At 43.5% G+C, this 21,366-nt stretch overlaps 1 protein-coding gene across 1 annotated transcript; it reads left to right on the top strand.

Annotated features, from left to right (window-relative positions):
• The first annotated feature begins 782 nt into the window (after positions 1-782).
• LOC126195333 (cuticle protein 12.5-like) lies at positions 783-6,536 on the top strand. Its single transcript, XM_049933907.1, has 2 exons — positions 783-814; positions 6,026-6,536. The coding sequence occupies exons 1-2, from the start codon at positions 803-805 to the stop codon at positions 6,479-6,481; spliced, it is 468 nt and encodes a 155-aa protein (XP_049789864.1). The 5' UTR covers positions 783-802; the 3' UTR covers positions 6,482-6,536.
• The last annotated feature ends 14,830 nt before the right edge of the window (positions 6,537-21,366 follow it).

Genomic DNA, 21,366 nt, shown 5'->3' with positions numbered 1-21,366 from the left:
TATGGGTTATTGCAGGTAACGACTGAGGGCCACGACGACGACACATTCTATGTTTCGTCGAAACAATCAGAAGATCACTTTTAATAAGCAGCAATTAAATGTGTATGCGAAGGTTGAGAAAGAGAATTAATTTCAAAGGGAAGATTTCATTTGTTATTATTAAGCAAGAGGTACAAATTCTAAGGAAAGGTTTCAGAGATTATTATAGAAGGGAAGGTTGAGTAACAAAAGAGATATAGAGGAGACGGTTGTTGCATAACACAAGAGAGATATAGAGGAGACGGGAAGGTTTCACTATCTATATACATAATTTACTTTGTACGAAACCCTCAGTGCGTGAGTCCTTCGAAACCAAATTTTAGTGCCACCTGGGGGTGCCAAGGTAGTGCTCACACCCCGGCGTCTGGTAGACAAGAACTACCCCTGCGAAGACTGCTTCTGCTTCCCTAGTGAGCTGTAATTAATGTCACTATGCTAATTGCTCTGTTGCCTCTAGTTGTTTGTGACGTAGCTGGATGCTCTGGTCCTGCCAGCCGCACAGCCTCTTCGTCCTGAGTGAGAACTGGAGCCCCGACGCGGCGCAGTGACGGCTGTTGTCCTGTCGAGTTGTGACACCTGGCGGGTGGGTGACTGTGCAGCCCGTGGGCGGCCGGCGGTCTGTGCCAAACCGGACGACTAATGAGCGGGCAGCGAGAGCAGCGAAAGGTGTGGCGCGGTCGGAATCTGCGTATAAAAGGAACCCGCGCCGCTCCACTGGCAGTACTCGATCGCCAGACCGACACACACCCAACACCGCTCCACCATGTACAAGCTCGTAAGTACCACGCCTCGAGATAGCTCAATCTGTTCTCCTTGCTCCACGGCAGTGTTCATTTGTTCATTTCATAGGAGTTATCCACTGAATTACAGGTCCATATCATGAAGGTCGATATGCAGCAGGATTTTGGAACATATATTGTGTTCCGTAGAAATACTGGAACACGTGAGGCAATACTGACCCTACGACTTATTTTAGAAGATAGATTAAGGAAAGGCAAAACCTGCGTTACTAGCGTTTGTAGACTTGAAGAAAGCTTTTGACAATGTTCACTGGAATACTCCCTTTCAAATTCTGAGGGTGGCAGGGGTAAATTACAGGGAGCGAGAGGCTATTTACGATTTGTACACAAAGCAGATGGTAGTTACAAGAGTCGATGGACATGAAAGGGGAGCAGTGGTTGGGAAGGGAGTGCGACAGGATTGTAGCCTCTCCCCGATGTTATTCAATCTGTATATTGAGAAAGCAGTAAAGGAAACAAAAGAAAACTTCGGAGTCGGTATTAAAATCCATGGAGAAGAAATACAAACTTTGAGGTTTGCCGATGACATTGTAATTCTGTCAGAGACAGCAAAGGACTTGGAAGAGCAGTTGAACGGAATGGACAGTGTCTTGAAAGGAGGATATAAGATTAAAATCAACAAAAGCAAAACCAGGATAATGGAATGTAGTCGAGTTAAATTGGGCGATGCTGAGGGTATTAGATTAGGAAAAGAGACGCTTAAAGTAGTAAAGGAGTTATGTTATTTGGGGAGCAAACTAACTGACGATGGTCGAAGCATAGAGGATATAAAATGTAGACTGGTAATGGCAAGGAAAGCCTTTCTGAAGAAGAGAAATTTGTTAACATCGAGTATAAATTTAAGTGTCAGGAAGTCGTTTCTCAAAGTATAGGTATAGAGTGTAGCCATGTATGGAAGTGAAACGTGGACGATAAATAGTTTACACAAGAAGAGAATAGAAGCTTTCGAAATGTGGTGCTACAGAAGAATGCTGAAGATTAGATGGGTAGATCACGTAACTAATGAGGAGGTACTGAATAGAATTTGGGAGGAGTTTGTGTCACAACTTGACTAGAAGAAGGGATCGGTTGGTAGGACATGTTCTGAGGCATCAAGGGATCACCAATTTAGTTTGGAGGGCAGTGTGGACGGTAAAAATTGTAGAGGGAGACCAAGAGATGAATACACTAAACAGATTCAGAAGGATGTAGGTTGCAGTAGGTACTGGGAGATGAAGGAGCTTGCACAGGATAGAGTAGCATGGAAAGCTGCATCAAACCAGTCTCAGAACTGAAGACCACAACAACAACAACATTGTGTTCCAACATTATTAATTACTTCGAAAAGCACTGTCTAATGACACATACTCAACACGTGTTTAGAAAACATCGTTCTTGTGAAACACAACTAGCTCTTTATTGACACGAAGTGCTCAGTGCTATCCACAACGGATTTCAAATTGATCCCGTACTTCTAGATTTCCAAAACGTACCTCACAAGCGTTTTACAAACAAATTGCGTGCTGCTTATGACATATAGTCTGCGTTATGCGACTGGATTCGTAATTTGCTGTCAGAGAGGTCACAGTTTATAATAATTGACTGAAAGTCGTCGAATAAAATAGGAGTGATTTCTGGCGTGCCACAGAGTAGAGTTACAGGTACTCTGTAGTTTCTTATTTACAGAAACGATTTAGGAGACAATCCGACCCGCCTTAGGTTGTTTGCAGATGATGCTGTCGTTTATCTAATAAAGTCGTCAGAAGATAAAAAAATTGCATAACGCTTAAGATAAGATATTGTATACTGCGACATTTGGCAGTTGATCCTAAATAATGAAAAGTGTGAGGTCATCAACATGGGTGCTAAAAGAAATCCGTTAAACTTCGGGTACACGATAAATTAATCAAAACCAAAGGCCTTAAATTCTTCTAAATCCCTAATAATTAAAGTTACGAAGAACTTATTTTGGAAATAACACACTAAAAATGTTGTGGAGAAGGTGAACCAAAGACAGTTTTATTGGCAGAGCACTTAAAAGATGCAACAGATCTACTAAAGAGACTGCCCTTTTGAGGTACTGCTGCACGGTATGGGATCCTTACCATACAGGATTAAGGAGTGTATCGAGAAAGTTCAAAGAAGGACCGCACGTTTTGTATGATCGAGAAATAGGAGAGAGAGAATGACACGGACATGACACAGGATCTGGGGTGGACATCTCTAAAACAAAGGCGTTCCTCGTTGCGGCGTTATCTTCTCACGAAGTTTCAATCACTATCTTTCTCCTTCGAATGCGAAAATATTTTATTGAGGTAGACATACATAGAGAGAAAAGGTCATCGTAGTAAAATAAGGGAAATCGGACTTCACAAGGAAAGATAAAGCTATTCGTTTCTCCCGCGCGAAGTTCGAGAGTGGTATAACAGAACTACTGTGAAGTTGGTTTGATGAACCCTCTGCCAGGCACTTTGTGATTTGCACAGTAGTCATGTAGATGTATATGTAGATGTTTTCTTGGAACAATTTCCGAGTTCTTGATTTCGTCGCTACCATCACTAACCATTTTTACGCTGACCTGGCAGTGGGGCCGATAACAGCCTAAGAAAGACTATCCAGGAGTCATCAGTCAAGTATTGCGTAACTCTGGGAATTAAAATTAAATAACTTCATCCCACAATAAGTATTCGTTAACTAATAGAGTGAGTAACCGCCTTCACTTTTTGGAGATGAACGTTACCGCGCAGCTTACAAGTAGCCAAATACATATAAATTAAGAAACAAAGGAATTAAACACATTGGCTGCGAAGAGGCATTGATTCAAATCAGCGAGCACAGTTGAAAACTTGCACCGGACTGGGAATCGACACCAGTTCTCCTGTTGCTTAGTTAAGCCCCCAGCACACGGTGGTCATCAGACCTGCGCGGGATATTTTAGCCCGCCTCCCATCAGACCCAAATTGTCAACTTATCCATACACTACTGAAGTGGTGTGTCTTGCCCATTATCCTCATTACTCGCGGCATTTCGCCAATTCCCGTAAGAGTTCGAGCCTCGTGTGCATCCGCACTGAAGAGATAACTTGCCGTCCTCGCCTTGAATTTTTATATTTGTTCTTTCATCAAGGGAATCGCTGTACATCTGAGAAATAATTCACATTAAAACTTGACCAAGATACATGCTTACAATGGTAACCCTTACCGCGCTTTCTGGCGTTTAATATACACAATACCTTAACTGTTATTCCGAGTTCAGAGGGGAAAACTTAAACATTCATGTTAGTGAACAAGACTGTAATAGCCTTCACAACATTAGTAATGTGAGCGGCATTATGTAAATTTCAGATCCCGAGACAGTTACAGATAACGTTAAATTAACAACCAGGAAATTCTTACTTAAATAAGTACTTAGAATAAATCCTCAAAGACATATATTGACACTTCCAGACCACCTCTATGACACAAAATTTCAATGTTATTATTTGACGTTGACGTAGAGGGGACAGGCGATCTGTTATGTTAAAATGCTTGGATAAAAATCCAAAGTCAAGACTACTAGCATTCCATTGTTGACACCTAGTTTCAGCTCACTGACGAGCCATCTACAGATCAATAAAAATTATTACCCACCTTTGTGCGTGTCAGGCAGCAAGCATTACACATCGACGTAAGCTCTTGAGCTGAATCTCCGTTGTTGTAATGGTGCGTAAAAATTTCAGTTTTACTTGGTACATACACGTATTTGTGGACAAATACGTTGCTAGGCGGTTCCTGCTATTAGAGATGGGTGAATGTGTGTATGGGGAACTACAGCTAAACCATAGAAGATTATATTCGTGCTTAATCCAAAGCTTTAGATGTTCCTGTGTTGAATGTTGACAGCCCCAGAAACAGTAAACACATATAATCCTGGAGGATGAAGGCGTTGGTTGGAACGGGTGACACGTAAATCATTAGAATGTTTGGAGTAATTTCGAGCAGACGTGATGGATGTATGGATAATCTGGAAAAATGTACGGTGGAACAGCAACATCTCTAGCTCTTCAACGGATGGAGGAATGTGCACAGGAATGAACAAGGGGTCAGATGGAAGCACAAATTTGTAACGCCTCGAGAAATATCAGTCTTAGAACAGATATGGCTTATTATTGTCTGGGTGTAACACACGCATAGCACTGGTAGGAGTGGGGTTGATAAGGAGTTTAGAAGTAAAAATTAATGAGAAGACGCGCATTAGTGAAGAACTCACAAACTTGGCTGATTAGGGCAACTACTGCGACCTTCCAAACTTAGATGAATATAGCTTATGAACCATGGCAAGAGTATTCTAGAGGGAAGAAAATGGTTCAAATGGCTCAAAGCACTATGGGACAACATCTGAGGTCATCAGTCCCCTAGACTTAGAACTACTTAAACCTAACTAACCTAAGTACATCACACACACATCCATGCCCGAGGCAGGATTCGAATCTGCGACCGCACCAGCTGTGTGGTTCCACACTGAAGCGCCTAGAACCGATCGGTCACCGTGGCCGGCCGAGAGGAAATTAAACATTTTGGCGACTTTTTTCAGAATTTGGGAAAAGTGACCGCTCCAAACAGATTTAAAAATTGGAGTCTCACTTGTCTGAGTTATAGTCATCCAAGAACACTTCAGTGGAGTATTTTCTATTAGAAAACTCTTCGTTCATGTTGTTTGTATTTGCATCCCTTCTTCCAGAATTGCCATTTCAATGCAGTTTATCTTGTAGATAAGAATAATTATTAGACACATATTGCAACTTAGGTTTTAGTTTCGTTTTTATCCAAATGTGTTTCTTTGTACAATACAGAAGATGAAATTAAATTATTTGTAGCATATGTGTTTAAATTTATACGAAAAACTCAGTTGCAAACGGCCAGTAGCCGCCATTCGAATATAGAAGATGTAGAAACATATGTCTCACATCAGATAAATCTTCTGGGCTGAGAACCTGATGTCAATGTACTCTCTCTAATGACGTTTCATCCAGATATGTAAGAGACATCTACAAAGATAATTTAACTCAAGTAAACACCATCATTGAAAGTTTTCATAAGCTTCCCATAAGCTTCTCATATATCACTGCTTAAATGCACGAAAGTGTAGGGTTAGACCAGAACAGTGTAAGGTAAGAGTAGTGAGTGCCATGTCAGTTTCTACATTCACAGAACTGCCTCTCCTTGCAGCTGATCCTGTCCGCGCTGGTGGCCGCCGCGTCCGCCGGCTACCTGGGAGGCTACGCCGCCCCCGCCTACGCCGCCCCCGTCGCCGCCTACGCCGCCCCCGTCGCCGCCGTGGCGCACGCCCCCGTGGCTGTGGCCCACGCCGCCCCCGCTGTGGCCGTCGCGCACGCCCCGGTCGCCTCCTCCGTGGCCAACACGTACAGGATCTCGCAGACTGCCCGCCTCGCCTACGCAGCCCCTGCCGTGGCTCACGCCCCGGTGGCCTACGCCGCCCCCGCTGTAGCTCACGCTCCCGTCGCCTACGCCGCCCCCGCTGTAGCTCACGCTCCCGTCGCCTACGCCGCCCCTGCCTACGGCTACGCCCGCTACGCTGCCGCCGCCCCCGCTCTGGGCTACGGCTACGGAGCCTACGGCTACGCCGCCCCTGCTCTTGGCTACGGCCATGCTCTCGTCCATTAGGGCCCACACCAACTACAGTGTATCCCATTTGTAACATAAAACCAAATAAAAAATAAAAAACTTCGTAATAATAAAAAACTGTAAAATCCTTTCTTTTCACCTTCGTGACAGCCCATGAAACACCCCACATCTTTTGCAGAAATGGAAGAAATACTGATTTAGAAAGCTGATAAGACATTAAATAGATAATGCAATATTCTCGAACCACTATGTCAAATTCATTTTTAAGAAAGTTAACCATCTGAGTGCTGGAGTGAGTTGTGAGTTATATTGCGTTAAACTACTTTACTATGATCTGAGCCAACTGACGAAAAGCCTAAACATTTTATCGTGCTGGGACGATCATACAAAAAAGTAGCGACGAAAATTACTCAGAAGTTAATTCCATGCACTGGAGCTCTACCGGAACCAAGACCCTTGTTTTCCTTAAGGAATGCTTCTTCTTTTGAGCTATCGTGTCTAGCGACATGCATCACCGCTTCCCCAAACTGAACGCCAAGACTCCTACACAGCTAGTGTGTGTGTGTAAGGAGTTGAAATAGCATATGCCAGAAGTGAGAGGCGCTTACCGTAACACAAAATGATTGAAACAGGCAATGAAACTTATTTGGAGGGCTCAAATGGCGTGAAGATTTTCCACACTAGGCAAGGCTCCAATTTCACACGAAGTTTTAATTCATCAGGCTTATTGATACACATCACATTTCATCGAAGGATTCTAGGTGGAAATAATGACTTAAATTAAGCAGATTAAACTGATGGCAATGTGCTATAAGTAATACACCAAAATAGCTTCCAAGATAGTCACACTATACGTTGTACAAAAAGAGTAACGATCAGACTTAGTTTTCGTCCTGCAAAAGAGATAGATTTGACATCAAATTAAAATTTACACTAAGGGCTTAGGGCTTAAATGTGTTCCGACTGGTTGACTGATTCCTACAAGACAATACGAGAAGCGATGTATGATCGTGGAACATGTGATGAACATGTCACCAATCCCTCCAGCAGCAGATGAATCCTGATGGTGTAGCTGCTTCTGTCTTCAAGCAGTTCCTCTTTTCGCTTCACGAGGTTGAATTTGAACCGTTCGAGACCTTCCTGCCCCAAATAAACCGATGAAGTAGGGGGAATCAAACCCAAGTCCTTTAGCACCAAAGGCCACTACGCTAACTATTCAGCTGCAGAAGTGGTCATGAAATTTTGTTTTTGTTGTAGAAATACATACTACACGTCCTTCATAACCTTGACAGGCGCATCGGTATCGTCCGACCGCCGTGTCATCCTCTGTCAAAGCCATCAGTGGATGAGGTATCGTGGGGCCCTGGGTCAGTACACTTTTCTCCTTACCTTTGTCAGTTTTAGTGACCCGGAGCCGCTGCTGCTCGGTCAAGTAGCTCCTCAACTGGCATTATGATTCTGACAATATCCCACTCCATTCCTCCGACAAGGAAAATTCCCATCGAACCTGGGTTCTTTGCATAACAGTCAGACGCAATGAACACTCTACTACAGAGGTGGATGTACACGTATATTCACTTTGTTTCATCGTAACACACTGCATAATAACGCTCATCAAGTGTCATTTCGATGTCCCAAATAGATTAGTTTACGCTATCTTTTAAAACAATCGTGTTGCCTGCATTGAGTTTTAAATAGATAGATTTGGAATGTTGTGACATCATAAAATACCTCGTTTTGCACCATGTATCGTATACGTTAACTCATTCAATGATATGCACCATTGTATTCTAATTGGGGCATGCGTCCCTTGCAACCATAAATGAAATCATCGAAGAAGTGCGCAAAATAGTGGTGATGCTTCAACGATTTGAGGTGTGTGATACAGATGGCGTCATAGCCCTGTCACCAGGGTGGAGGAAAAATTATGATAAATAATTGTACGAGATGGGGTCCGCACTTGTAGAACGGCAAAAGGAAACGTGAAAATGAATTATTCGGTGACCCAAATGATTTTATGCGTTGATTTCTTAGAGTAGGTGATAGTTAGGTCCACTACTTTACGCCACAAGCGAAACAGCAGGTAAAGCAGTGTGGGGCAGCTGGCAGCCAAGCACTGTACAAGGTGAAGTCAACTTCATATGATACAGTTTTCTGATCTCAGGTATCCGATTTTCTCGAACTTTCCAACCATACATTTGGCAACGGCCTTGCCGCAGTGGATACACCAGTTCCCGTCCGATCACCGAAGTTATGCACTGTCGGGCGTGTCTGACACGTGGATGGATGACCATCTGGGCCATCATGCGCTGTTGCCATTTTTCGGGGCGCACTCAGCCTTGTGATGCCAATTGAGGAGCCACTCAGCCGAATAGTAGCGGCTCCGGTCACAAAAAACCATCTTAACGACCGGGAGAGCAGTGTGCTGACGACACGCCCCTCCTATCTGCATCCTCATCTGAGGACGCCACGGTGGTCGGATGGTCCCGATGGGCCACTTGTGGCCTGAAGACGGAGTTCTTTGTGCAACCATACATTTGAAATCTAAATGTTCAAAACAGATATAGCATTACTTAAATCTCGTGATTGTTTGCTTAAGCGATAAGCTGCAGTGCCCAGTCACATTAATGTGATCACTTATCAAAGACCCTGTAAGAGGTATGCGATGTATGCGCTGCCTGCAACAGGCAAGACTTAGGAGAGTCTCTGACCAGAGAGCAGTATGTAGTTAGTTGTTGCTTGTCGCTAGTCGGCATTAGTCTTCAGTCGTCGATAGTAGTCGACAGTAGTCTCCGTGAGTCGGCAGTAGTCGGCGCGTGTCTGCGCTTGTCTGTAGTCTGCTCTGGTCGGGACTCTGGAGGATGAGTATTGTTGTAGAAGGTAAAGAAGCAGCCTTGCGCATATCTACACTCCTGGAAATTGAAATAAGAACACCGTGAATTCATTGTCCCAGGAAGGGGAAACTTTATTGACACATTCCTGGGGTCAGATACATCACATGATCACACTGACAGAACCACAGGCACATAGACACAGGCAACAGAGCATGCACAATGTCGGCACTAGTACAGTGTATATCCACCTTTCGCAGCAATGCAGGCTGCTATTCTCCCATGGAGACGATCGTAGAGATGCTGGATGTAGTCCTGTGGAACGGCTTGCCATGCCATTTCCACCTGGCGCCTCAGTTGGACCAGCGTTCGTGCTGGACGTGCAGACCGCGTGAGACGACGCTTCGTCCAGTCCCAAACATGCTCAATGGGGGACAGATCCGGAGATCTTGCTGGCCAGGGTAGTTGACTTACACCTTCTAGAGCACGTTGGGTGGCACGGGATACATGCGGACGTGCATTGTCCTCTTGGAACAGCAAGTTCCCTTGCCGGTCTAGGAATGGTAGAACGATGGGTTCGATGACGGTTTGGATGTACCGTGCACTATTCAGTGTCCCCTCGACGATCACCAGTGGTGTACGGCCAGTGTAGGAGATCGCTCCCCACACCATGATGCCGGGTGTTGGCCCTGTGTGCCTCGGTCGTATGCAGTCCTGATTGTGGCGCTCACCTGCACGGCGCCAAACACGCATACGACCATCATTGGCACCAAGGCAGAAGCGACTCTCATCGCTGAAGACGACACGTCTCCATTCGTCCCTCCATTCACGCCTGTCGCGACACCACTGGAGGCGGGCTGCACGATGTTGAGGGGTGAGCGGAAGACGGCCTAACGGTGTGCGGGACCGTAGCCCAGCTTCATGGAGACGGTTGCGAATGGTCCTCGCCGATACCCCAGGAGCAACAGTGTCCCTAATTTGCTGGGAAGTGGCGGTGCGGTCCCCTACGGCACTGCGTAGGATCCTACGGTCTTGGCGTGCATCCGTGCGTCGCTGCGGTCCGGTCCCAGGTCGACGGGCACGTGCACCTTCCGCCGACCACTGGCGACAACATCGATGTACTGTGGAGACCTCACGCCCCACGTGTTGAGCAATTCGGCGGTACGTCCACCCGGCCTCCCGCATGCCCACTATACGCCCTCGCTCAAAGTCCGTCAACTGCACATACGGTTCATGTCCACGCTGTCGCGGCATGCTACCAGTGTTAAAGACTGCGATGGAGCTCCTTATGCCCCAGCTGCTGTCGTCATAAAATTTATCAGGTTACTGAATTTTTTTATTATTTTGGTGTTTAGGAATTTTTCTGTTTCGAACTTAACATTAAATGAGAAAATAATTTTGTGGTTACACTAAATGTGAATGCATTTCTGCACGGAGACTATAAATGGGAACCAATTTTGTTCAGAGGTTACAATAATTAAAATTCATTTAATTAATAATTTTGTTCAGAGGTTACAATATTTAAAATTCATTTAATTATTATTTCCGTGGGGAGTTTACACGTGGTTCATATTGTTTTAAATATTTTTGTGGGGAGGTTACAACCTGAATAACCATCTTTTGCAGTGCAGACCGCTCTAAGAGCTAGCGAGGTTCTGAAAGGCACTGACATGGACGTGAGCTCCAGTGCAGTGGTCAGCTGTGGTATGTCCGTGGTAAGAACATCCTCATCAAGGTGGTCCCACAGGTTCTCGAGTGGGTTTAAATCCGGGGAATTTAGTGGCCAGGGGAGTACAGTAAACTCATCCTGGTGATTTACGAATCACACATGTACACTGAGAGTTGTAACACGTTGCCATTGTGACGAGAGGAAACGAACTACAGAAGGGGGGGGGGGGGGAGTAAATGGTCCCGGGTCAACAGAAAGGTCCGATCTTACTCGTCGGCTTTGACCCGTGACGTAAGGGTGTTGTGGTGTGTGACGTCATTACGGCGCGGAGTTTGGTTTGCGATTGTGGCGTGTTTGTAGATGTCTTGTTTTTGTTTGTGGTGCTCTCTGGTGGTGTGTTCATGGTTTTCGTTTGTTTCGTGTGGTGGGGTCAGTTTGCTGTTGCTCAGGTGTTGGATTTGAAGCGGAATTTGTATTAGTGAGTTAATGGTTAATTTAATGCTCATTGCTGTACGTCGGGTGAGTTTGTTATTGAGTGTATTTGGTTGTGGTTTTTTGTTCAGGAATGGATATGAAAGACCGCCTTAATAGTGTTCGGTTGAGGGCGATGATGGGCGAGACACCGTTAGAACTTATCAAGTTTCTACAACTATTCGGTTTAATCGCCGAAGTTGTGAAGTGTTCTCTTTGCCGTGAGGCGATGAAATTGGTTAAAGTTCCGGCCTCTCGGACCAGGGACGGATACATGTGGTGTTGCCGGAAAGATGGCGTATGGCGTCCTATAAGGCGTGGTACCTGGTTCGAGAAGTCTAGATTGGCCATGCGTGAGATTGTGCTTATTACATATTATTTTTGTTATAGATGCCCACAGAGTTTTTGCGCGTTTGAGACTGGTGTGAGTGAGAGGACTGTTTTAGACTGGTATTCCTTTTGTCGTGAAGTGTGTTCGGAATTTATTAAGTACAGGGGTAAGTTGGGTGGGCATGGGGTGCTTGTGGAGGTGGACGAGTCGCAGTTTGGTAAAAGGAAGTATGGGAGGGGGAAGTCTGTGGCTGGTCTTTGGGTGTGGGGGGCTGTTGTTCAGGGGGGTGGGGGTAGTGAATGTGTTTTTAGGGTTGTGTAGGGGCGGTCGAAGGCTGAATTAGTGGGGTTAATTGAGGAGTATGTAGAGCCGGGGTCCACAGTAGTTTCAGATGCGTTTTCTTCTTATAGGGGGTTGGGTGAGAGGGGATTTAATCATTTAGTAGTGAACCACAGTCTAGAGTTTAAGAATTATGATACTGGGGCTTGCACTAACACAATTGAGGGGATGTGGGGGGCGGTTAAGTCAGTTCTTGGGAGGGGGAAGAGACGCTCTTCCAACCTTCAGTCTCATTTAGATGAGTACAGTTGGCGGAAGAGTGTCCCAGAGGGCTATTGCATTTTTCGGGTTTTTTTAAGGGCTGTGGGTAAAATGTATAGGCCGAAAGTGGTTAGTTAGGGTGGGCTGGGTAGGTGGGTGGGTGGCTGTGGTTCAGGGTGGGGTGGGTGGTTTATTTTGTTGTATAGTGTTTGTTAAGATGGGGGGGGAGGGGGAGTGTGTGTGTGTTTTCTTTTCGTTGTGGAGCATCTATTTTGTTGACATTTCTGTTGAGTTGTAGTGTGTGATTGAGATTTTTTTTTTGTTGTATTTGGTATATGTTTGTGGGTTTTTTATTTTGGAGTTGTGGGGGAGGGGGTTGACGTTTGGGTGGGTTGGCTTTTTATTTTAGTTCAGTATTTTTTCGTTGGTGTGTGTGTGTGTGTGTGTGTGTGTGTGTGTGTGTGTGTGTGTGTATGTGTGTGTGCGCGCGTGCGTGCGTGCGTGCGTGTGTGCATTTGTGTGTGATTGTGGTGGCCAATCTAGTTTGTGGGGCTGGAACTTTTTTGAGGTAAGTTCCGTTTTTTTTGTTATTTATGTATGTTTTGTGTTTTGGGTATAGGTTGGAAACATCCGATCTCACGCGTCGGCTTTGACCCGTGACGTAAGGGACCTACACATTGATCTGTAGCGTAGCCCTGAATATGAGGTTAGGTTGGGAGTTTTTTTTTGGCGGGGGGGGGGGGGGGGTCAGGGGGGGGCGCAGCCCCCCCCTGCCTCGCCTCGAGTACCACTTGTGTTCGATCGTAATTTATGTGATCGGGAGCTGTTGTAGATGTATGGGCACTTATGCAGTTTAGCAGGTACGGAAAAAATTTTTCATTTTTTTTTTTAAATTTGATCGATTACAGTCAAATTTGATACGCTGATTACGAATACGATATTTATTTTCGCCCCAGTCAATTATTTACAGCAAAAAAAATTGTTTTAAATTTTTTTTAAATTTACGGAAAAATTGTTTAACATTTGTGAAATATCGAAATTTCGAAAACATAATACATCGTTTGATGTACTCTTGTTTAAAGAACATGTATACGTAATATGAAGCAATTTGATGAACATATTGATCTGTAGCGCAGCCCACTTGAGGTTAGGTTGGGAGTTTTTTTTTTGGAATGCGGCCGCGGCAGCGGCCGCCTATGATTCGAAAATATTGATTTGACACTAATGAAGCCTGTGGGGGGATGGGGGGGGGGGGGGCACTGCAGACTCCCCCCACCGCATAACGACACATGATGATCAAATTTTGAAAAAAAATGAAAAATTTTTTCCCTACCTGCTACACTGCATAACTGCCGATGTATGTTGGTGTAAGGGAAGCTTTCGTTTCTTAGTTTTCTATTGTGGGATGTGATCGGTAGGTTCTGTTGAGCTATATAGGTCAACGGAAGTGTTCGATCGTAATTTATGTGATCGGGAGTTGTTGTAGATGTATGTAGGTGTAATTAAGTGTTGGTTTTTTAGTTTCGTATTCGGGGATGTGATCGGTAGGTTCTGTTGAGCTATATAGGTCAAGGGAAGTGTCCGATTCTGGATAGGAATGTGTTTTTTGGTATTTGGTCAGTTTTGTGATGTTGATTTATTTCGTTGTTTTGCGTGGTTTTGTATGGCGGTCGGTGGCTACATTTGTGTATATTTAGTTTCTCCCCACCCAAAAACCCCCAATTTCCCACGCTTGTCCCGTTACAGTCATTAGGCTTTTTGTGAAACTTGTGTATTTCAGTGTTTACAATACGTATTCGATGTTTTTATATCCGCCATATTGGAATTGTTGTTTATGGTCGTTTCCGCGGTATTTGTGACGTCATGGGTCAAAGCCCACGGGTAAGATCGGACGCTTCTGTATTTCCATGGTCCCCAAGGATACATGCTTACTTGTGTTGACCCATTGTGCACTCCGGAACGACAAGATCACGCAGAGAGTGTCACGGAAATTTTCTCCAGACCACAATGCAAACAGCAAGATCACCATGAGAATGCAACGGAAACTTTTCCCACACCATAACGCTCCCTGTTCTGGCCTTCAGAAGAGTTATGCAGGGTGTTTGCACTCAGACATTTCATCCCGTACACGCCAACGTCATCTTTCCATGGGGGCATAACGTGTGATTCATCTGAAAAGGCCACCTGTTGCAACTCAGTGGACGACGTGTTGCGGTATTGGTGTGAAAATTCCATCCTTCATCGCTTATGAACAGCAGTCATCTTGTGTTCATGATCCAGGCGCCTTCTGCGGAACCCCATATGCAGCAACGTTCGCTGTACGGTCGTTGAGGAGACGGTACCCCATGGTTCATGTGGGCCTTCAGTTGCTCAAAAGTAGCACATCTGTCCGTCTGTACACATCTCCGCAGCGCTCGTTCACCCCTGTCATTAATACCCCTTGGTGCACCACGCTGGCGTCAGAGCCGGTTTTGGATAGCACCATTTTGCCATACATGGTATACTTTAGCCATTGTAGCACATGAAGAGTTTCCAAACTTAGCTGTTTCGGAAATGCTTCCATCCTTGGCCCAAAAGCCAATGATCATGTCCTTTTGGACGTTTCTGCATCAAGACGACTGCACTGCTTTCCATGTCCTCCCGCCCCCCCCCCCCTCCCCTCTCCCCACAACATGCTTTATACATGTTCCACTGCCAGTGCTGCCACCTGCAGTCTGTGAGTGTTGTAATAGTACTTGAATTACGTAACCATTACGGCACCTCAGCTCAGCCTCTCGATACCAGCAATATTCTACCGTGTTTATGTAAAGTAGTTAACATATTTCTCAGACAACATTGAGATTTGATTTCATTAATGTAGAAGTACTTTGATACATCGATATGTTTATATTGCAATGATATTATTCTTATGTGAATCTTTCTTTTGTCACTATGATCTTTGACGTACTTGTAACTCTGATTTTTGGTCGTGTAAGCGGTTGTGAGAGTCAAGTCTTGGTCGTCATGTTGAAAAAGACTCAAATTGTAGTCAGTTTATAAAATGTGAACTTTAACAGAGAGGAAGATATTTTCAAGTATGTTTTATATGGTGAAGTGATGTTTTGTGAGATACGTGATATTGCAACAAAAGTAATAAAAAAGAAGTGTAACTTAAATTCGGAGTGCTGATTACTTTTTTACATCACAATTGTGATAACTTGCAAAAGTTTAAACTTCAAGAATGGTTTATGAAACACATCTATAAAAGTTTTGAATATCGCAGAATAACACCTAGGCCTCTTTGCATCCGAGCTTGGAATCATCACCACCTAGATTTTCGACGATTGAGCCAGCGGGACTCATCATCAGAAGCAGCATTTTCCTGAAGATGGCGACCAGTTGAATCGCCGAACTTTATTAATGCAGTCGTCGGTAGCGGATCAGGCTGCCTATGGCAACATTGGTGTATGGACCGGCCGCGTTTCGTTACTGTCTGACGTCTACAACGCTTTCGCAAGTACTTAACTCAAGGCGTTATAAATGTAGAACGCTAAAATGTCGAACCCAACACGATAACATATCTTACATTCACGTTCGACTGTAACTTCACGTGACAGAACTATTTCGATATTGAACTGGCTCGAGAAATAGGTGAAAAGCACTTTTGAAAACGTACTAGGCATTCATATTTCGTTTGTGAACTGTGTTGTGCACGTATACCTGAACAATACTAAACTCTGTGAACAAATAGTTGATTCTAGTGTGGTGAGGAGGGGGGGGGGGGGGGGGGCGATGAAATTTAAACAGAGCGATGGGAACACAAGTGAAACTACCGTGACCCATGTAGGACTTTGTATTCTTAGAGTCAGAATTTTCGAACTTACATTCGATATAACCGCTGAACCAATAAACACAATAAGTTTCCTATACGGCAAACTGATAAACATGTTTGCCGAAAAGTGGTCACCTGTCTCAAAGCAGACTTGCAGAAGCATATAACCTATCATGTGTAAGTATATGTGGTTACAGTGTGATGGTCAACCACGAATCTGCGCAATACCACTTCAACTTGGCACGGCTGTGTACAGTGTCTTCAACACTGAAATCTCAAGATGAAGGAGAAGCGATGTATAGACGATCAAGGTATTAACCAGATCTCCTAATCAGGAAAGATAAAAGATCCGGAAACAATCAGATCGGGCAAACGTCTGCTACCGAAAACATGTAAACGTGTGCACCAAATGCAGTTACGGATGAAAAGGAAGAACTTAAAACTTCCTGGAAGATTAAAACTGTGTGCCGGACCGAGACTCGAACTCGGGACCTTTGCCTTTCGCGGGCAAGTGCTCTACCATCAGTACTACCCAAGTACGACTCCCGTTTCATGTTTCATATCAGCGTACACTACATTGCAGAGTGAAAATCTCATTCTCGAAACATCCCCCAGGCTGTGACTAAGCCATGTCTCCGCAACATCCTTTCTTCCAGGAGTGCTAGTTCTGTAAGGTTCGCAGGAGAGCTTCTGTGAAGTTTGGAAGGCAGGAGACGAGATACTGGCAGAAGTAAAGCTGTGTGGATCGGGGTGTGAGTCGTGCTTGGGTAGCTCACATGGTAGAGCACTTGCCCGCGAAAGGTAAAGGTCCCGAGTTCGAGTCTCGGTCCGGCACACTGTTTTGATCTGCCAGGAAGTTTCATATCAGCGCACACTCCACTGCAGAATGAAAATCTCATTCAGGAAGAACTTAGTTCCCGAATTACGCAAAGATCGAAAGCAAGGGAACCAAGCATATCTTATACAGATTGGGCAGACGAAATGGAAGAAACCGACGAGGACACAGAAACGATGGATATCGCTGAACACTAGAGGAAGCGTTACTTGGCCAACATATTACTAAGATGAGGAGGGACAACAACAGTTTACGTGAACAGAAAACAGGAAGAAGAGTACGAAACCGTCTCTACAATAACAAAAATTACCACCACCAAGAGGAACAGGAGATAAATTGGCAAAAAGTGTATAGAATTACGGAAGTAAACTAATCACCAATTAAGTCCGTTCAGCACTATAGTTAATAATCTGCAAGTTTTTTTAACTCCACGGAATTTGATATACACTCGCTGCAGAAGATATAAAATATTCAAATGGAAAAAGGGGCTACAGTGCCATAATTAATCTGAGAAAAGTTCTGAACATGGGAACTGTCATCCTCACAAGAGAAGGAGTATCGCTGAAAAAAAAATAGAACCGCTCCTAAAGAGTATAGGCAGATTCTGTACTTTCAGCAATCCCAGACTCATCAGCATCTGGAAAATTTGGAAATTTGTGGTAAGATCTTATGGGACCACACTGCTGAGGTCATCGGTCCCTAAGCTTACACACTACTTACTCTAACTTAAGTTAACTTACGCTAAGGACAACACACACACACCCATGCCCGAGGGAGGACTCGAACTTCAGACGGGGGGGAAGGGGGGGGGGAGCCGCGTGAACCGTGAGTAGGCGCCCTAGACCACACGGTTACCACGTGTGGCCCATCAGTATCTGTGCACCAGCTAGTAATAATGATAAACACAATAGGGCAGTATTTTTTAAAGATGAAACAGGTCATTTTTTCAGAAAACAAGAAATTATGAAGCTCGGAAGGAATTTTAATTTCGTGCTCAGTTCTAAGGACCAAGCACCTAACTTCAACAAATGCGAAGAAGAAGAGCGCTTAATCCGAAGACTACGGCTAACAAAAGCACGAGGACAGGCTTCACACATTTCGTCACTTACTCAGCCATCCAACTGGACAGAATCTACATCTGCGAGAACTTATGAAACCTAGTTTTACAATCATAATTGCAGCCCGCCACCTTTTCTATTCAAGCTTCATTCATAATTACAATAAACATGGAGAAACGAGAAACTTACGGAGCAAAAATGCTGTGGAAACTAAAAGTCATACACTGACAAGATGCAGAAAGCTACGAAGTTTTTCAAAAGGTTTAGTAAGAAGGTGGAAACAAATTCCCGACATGAAATTCAGCAACATAATGGTGATTAAAATACATCCAACCAAAGATAAGAAAAATGCTTATCTCGTGGTCAAGACGAAAAAGTTTAAAGCCAAGAAAGACAGGTACAATCACACTTTTGGATATGCCGCAAACAATCCTTTTTTAATAACAACACAAAACAAGAAATTTATCGGCCTGATCAAAGACGAGACGAATGGTTCGCAGAATAAGGAGTTTGTGGGGTTCCCACCTTAAATGCCTCAGGGATGTGCACAGATCAGACGAACAAGTAATACAAAACTATTTGAAAATACCAGCTAACGTGGAATCTACCTGGTATTTCGCAGTATCTCATTTGATGGAAAAGTAACCAACTATTCAAATTTAGCCGATTCACCAATGTGTTGAACAGGTAATTCAACGGATACTGAAGACACAAATTTTCGTGCAAAAACGTTCAAGGAATATGGAACTGCGTCAAACAAAATAAGTCCCCTGCATCAGCAGAACATCCCCAAACACCATAAACCCGGGAATTTCCAAATTCTTGACGAAATACCATTCCTAAACGCGGAAAGCAATGCAACTAACGGGATTAAAGGACACACAACATATTTTATTACGAAAGATGGAAACAAAATCAAATAAGATTTTTGGATATGTCTCACCACACAACATCATATGTTGGTTAGGAGCAGAAAGTACAAATACAAGTACACAAATTTTCTAAAAATAACAATGAGGTAAAAATTTCAAAACAAAAACTGCTCTGCCGAAGTACTTAACATAGACCACAAAGACGCAGTTGCTGTAGAACAGTTTTTCTTTTTTATTTTAATATTTTAATCATCTGCATGTTCTCCCTTTCTAAGTAGGGTAGGTATTTCACACATTCGTCACGAAAACAATTTCTCTTTATCTTGCTTTTAAACTGTTGCAAGTGGATTCTCTTGCTCTAATGAAAGAGAACACTATCATTTATTTTCTATGAAAAAAATTCGTTTCTTTTTGTAATGAAACTATCACTCTCAAAAGAAGAAGGATTTCAGTTCAAATCAGGACATATGACTTTTAAACAGTACCACGAAGTGGTGTTCATTTGTTTTTAATGAAGTTTAAAACAATACGAGCATTAAAACGTCCTATAACAGAAAACAGTGAACAAGTTCGCCGGTGAAGGCATAATTGGCGACGAGAACCTGGTAGGGGTGATACGGAAGCCCTGAAAAAAGTTGTGCGCATCGTAGAAGTCGAAGACGCTGGTTCGAATCTCACTATTAGTAACATTTTTGCTTTACTTTAATTCCATATTTACAAACAATCAGAAACGTTAAGTAGCAAGTATCGTGTCGTAATTTTTCGTAAACACTAGAACTCCAGTACATTAAAATTAAATGCAAAACTGCGAAACGTCATATAAAAAATGAATTCATTCTTTATTTATAGAGTCTGAGCAGTATTATTGACGTTCGTAACTTTTCCATTCAAGAAAAACGGATTTCAGATGTTTGTGAAAAAATTTATTTATTTTCGTGGGGTCAGTTACTGAACCAATTAGGCACAATTGGATCCAATGAATGACGCCAAGCTATTACTTTTCATTCTACATTTTTCTCTCCATGAAGGTGATCTGGAAACATGAAAATCGGATGGGGCCAAGTCGGGACTGTATGGAGGATGAACGATGACGGTGAAACCATGGCGTCGGATTGTTTCAGATTGTCACAGTCCTCGTGTGTTGTCTTGCGTTTTCATGCTGAACGAGATGGTGCTCCAAGTGAGGATATTTTCTGCGATTGGAGACTTGATTACAGCACGCTGTTTCTCACACACCGACGTAACTGCGTTACACACCGCCATGTTACTCTCTATAGTTCGGAGTCCTTCGGCGGCAGGGGGTTGCAACTTGCGTCAGCGAAGCGGCAAAGTCGACCAAGTAATGTGGATGATGTGTAATACCTGAACTGACACTGAGAACAGAATTTAAAAAATCAAAGGCACTAGTTTTCAGCATGTCAACATATGAGCCTGTTCTTGGACACAGGGCACGATTTTGAGTTGTTCTGTGTAATTGTATATGTGAGTATGATATGTTGTGGAGATCTGTGGATACGGCCGCAGGAGTTCAAACTTCTGTTTCTGACGTCTGCAGCGAGATTCCACAGCATTTCGGTCGTTTCTCGGGATTGTAATCCCTATCAAAACTCTGTTCATTTAGGACCTACTACATTTCCTAGAATTTTGCTTTCCCCTTTTAGGATATGTTATTTTAATCGATGTTATATACGAAATTTTTTTTAGTAAAATCTTTGTTCAATGTTTGTTAATCATTGGTTTTATTTATTAATGAATATGGAATTTCATTAAAAGACATTACTATTAGCGATACTCAAGACAGCGGCTGTGCAATTACCACACTATTACGTTACGTAACACTTCATTAACGTATCACTTTATTTACCAGATAGTTTCCATGCAACCGTTTCAGTTCTGTATAAAAAGATATTCCTAGTACAATTAAAAAATACTAATTTAAATGTAATAAACGAAAGAGAAGCACATTCCAAACAATATTCCTGTCTTCTGAGTACTTACGTATAAAACTTTTTTCTCTCTTAAAAATTCATCACCGTACTCGTGTTTTTAGCTGAACATTCAGAACATCTGTTCTAAGGTAATGTAAGTATAGCCACTACGTCAGACACGTACTCACAGATGACATGTACCGAACACAACACAAAATAAGTTACTGAGTGCACATTGCTGATTATCGATTAGTAGTTGTAGCTTGCGTACTTTCAAATAATAAAATTAAATGATATGGTGAGGCGATGATGGCACTCAACTACGTACCCTCCGACTCAGAGCTGCTTTCATTGTGTAGGGGCTGGGATACGTAGTTGCCGCATTACAAGCTCAAATGCTTCAAATGGCTCTAAGCACTATGGGACTTAACTTCTGAAGTCATCATTCCCCTGGACATACAACTACTTAAATAAGGAAATCACACACATCTATTCTTGAGGCAGAATTCGAACCTGCGACCCTAGCAGCAGCACGGTTGAGGACTGAAGCGCCTAGAACTGCTCGGCCACAGCGGCCG

Source organism: Schistocerca nitens, chromosome 7 (assembly GCF_023898315.1).
Source record: "Schistocerca nitens isolate TAMUIC-IGC-003100 chromosome 7, iqSchNite1.1, whole genome shotgun sequence".
Taxonomy (NCBI): domain Eukaryota; kingdom Metazoa; phylum Arthropoda; class Insecta; order Orthoptera; family Acrididae; genus Schistocerca; species Schistocerca nitens.
Note: the sequence above shows the minus strand (reverse complement) of the source record. Positions and strands in the feature narration are given on the sequence as shown.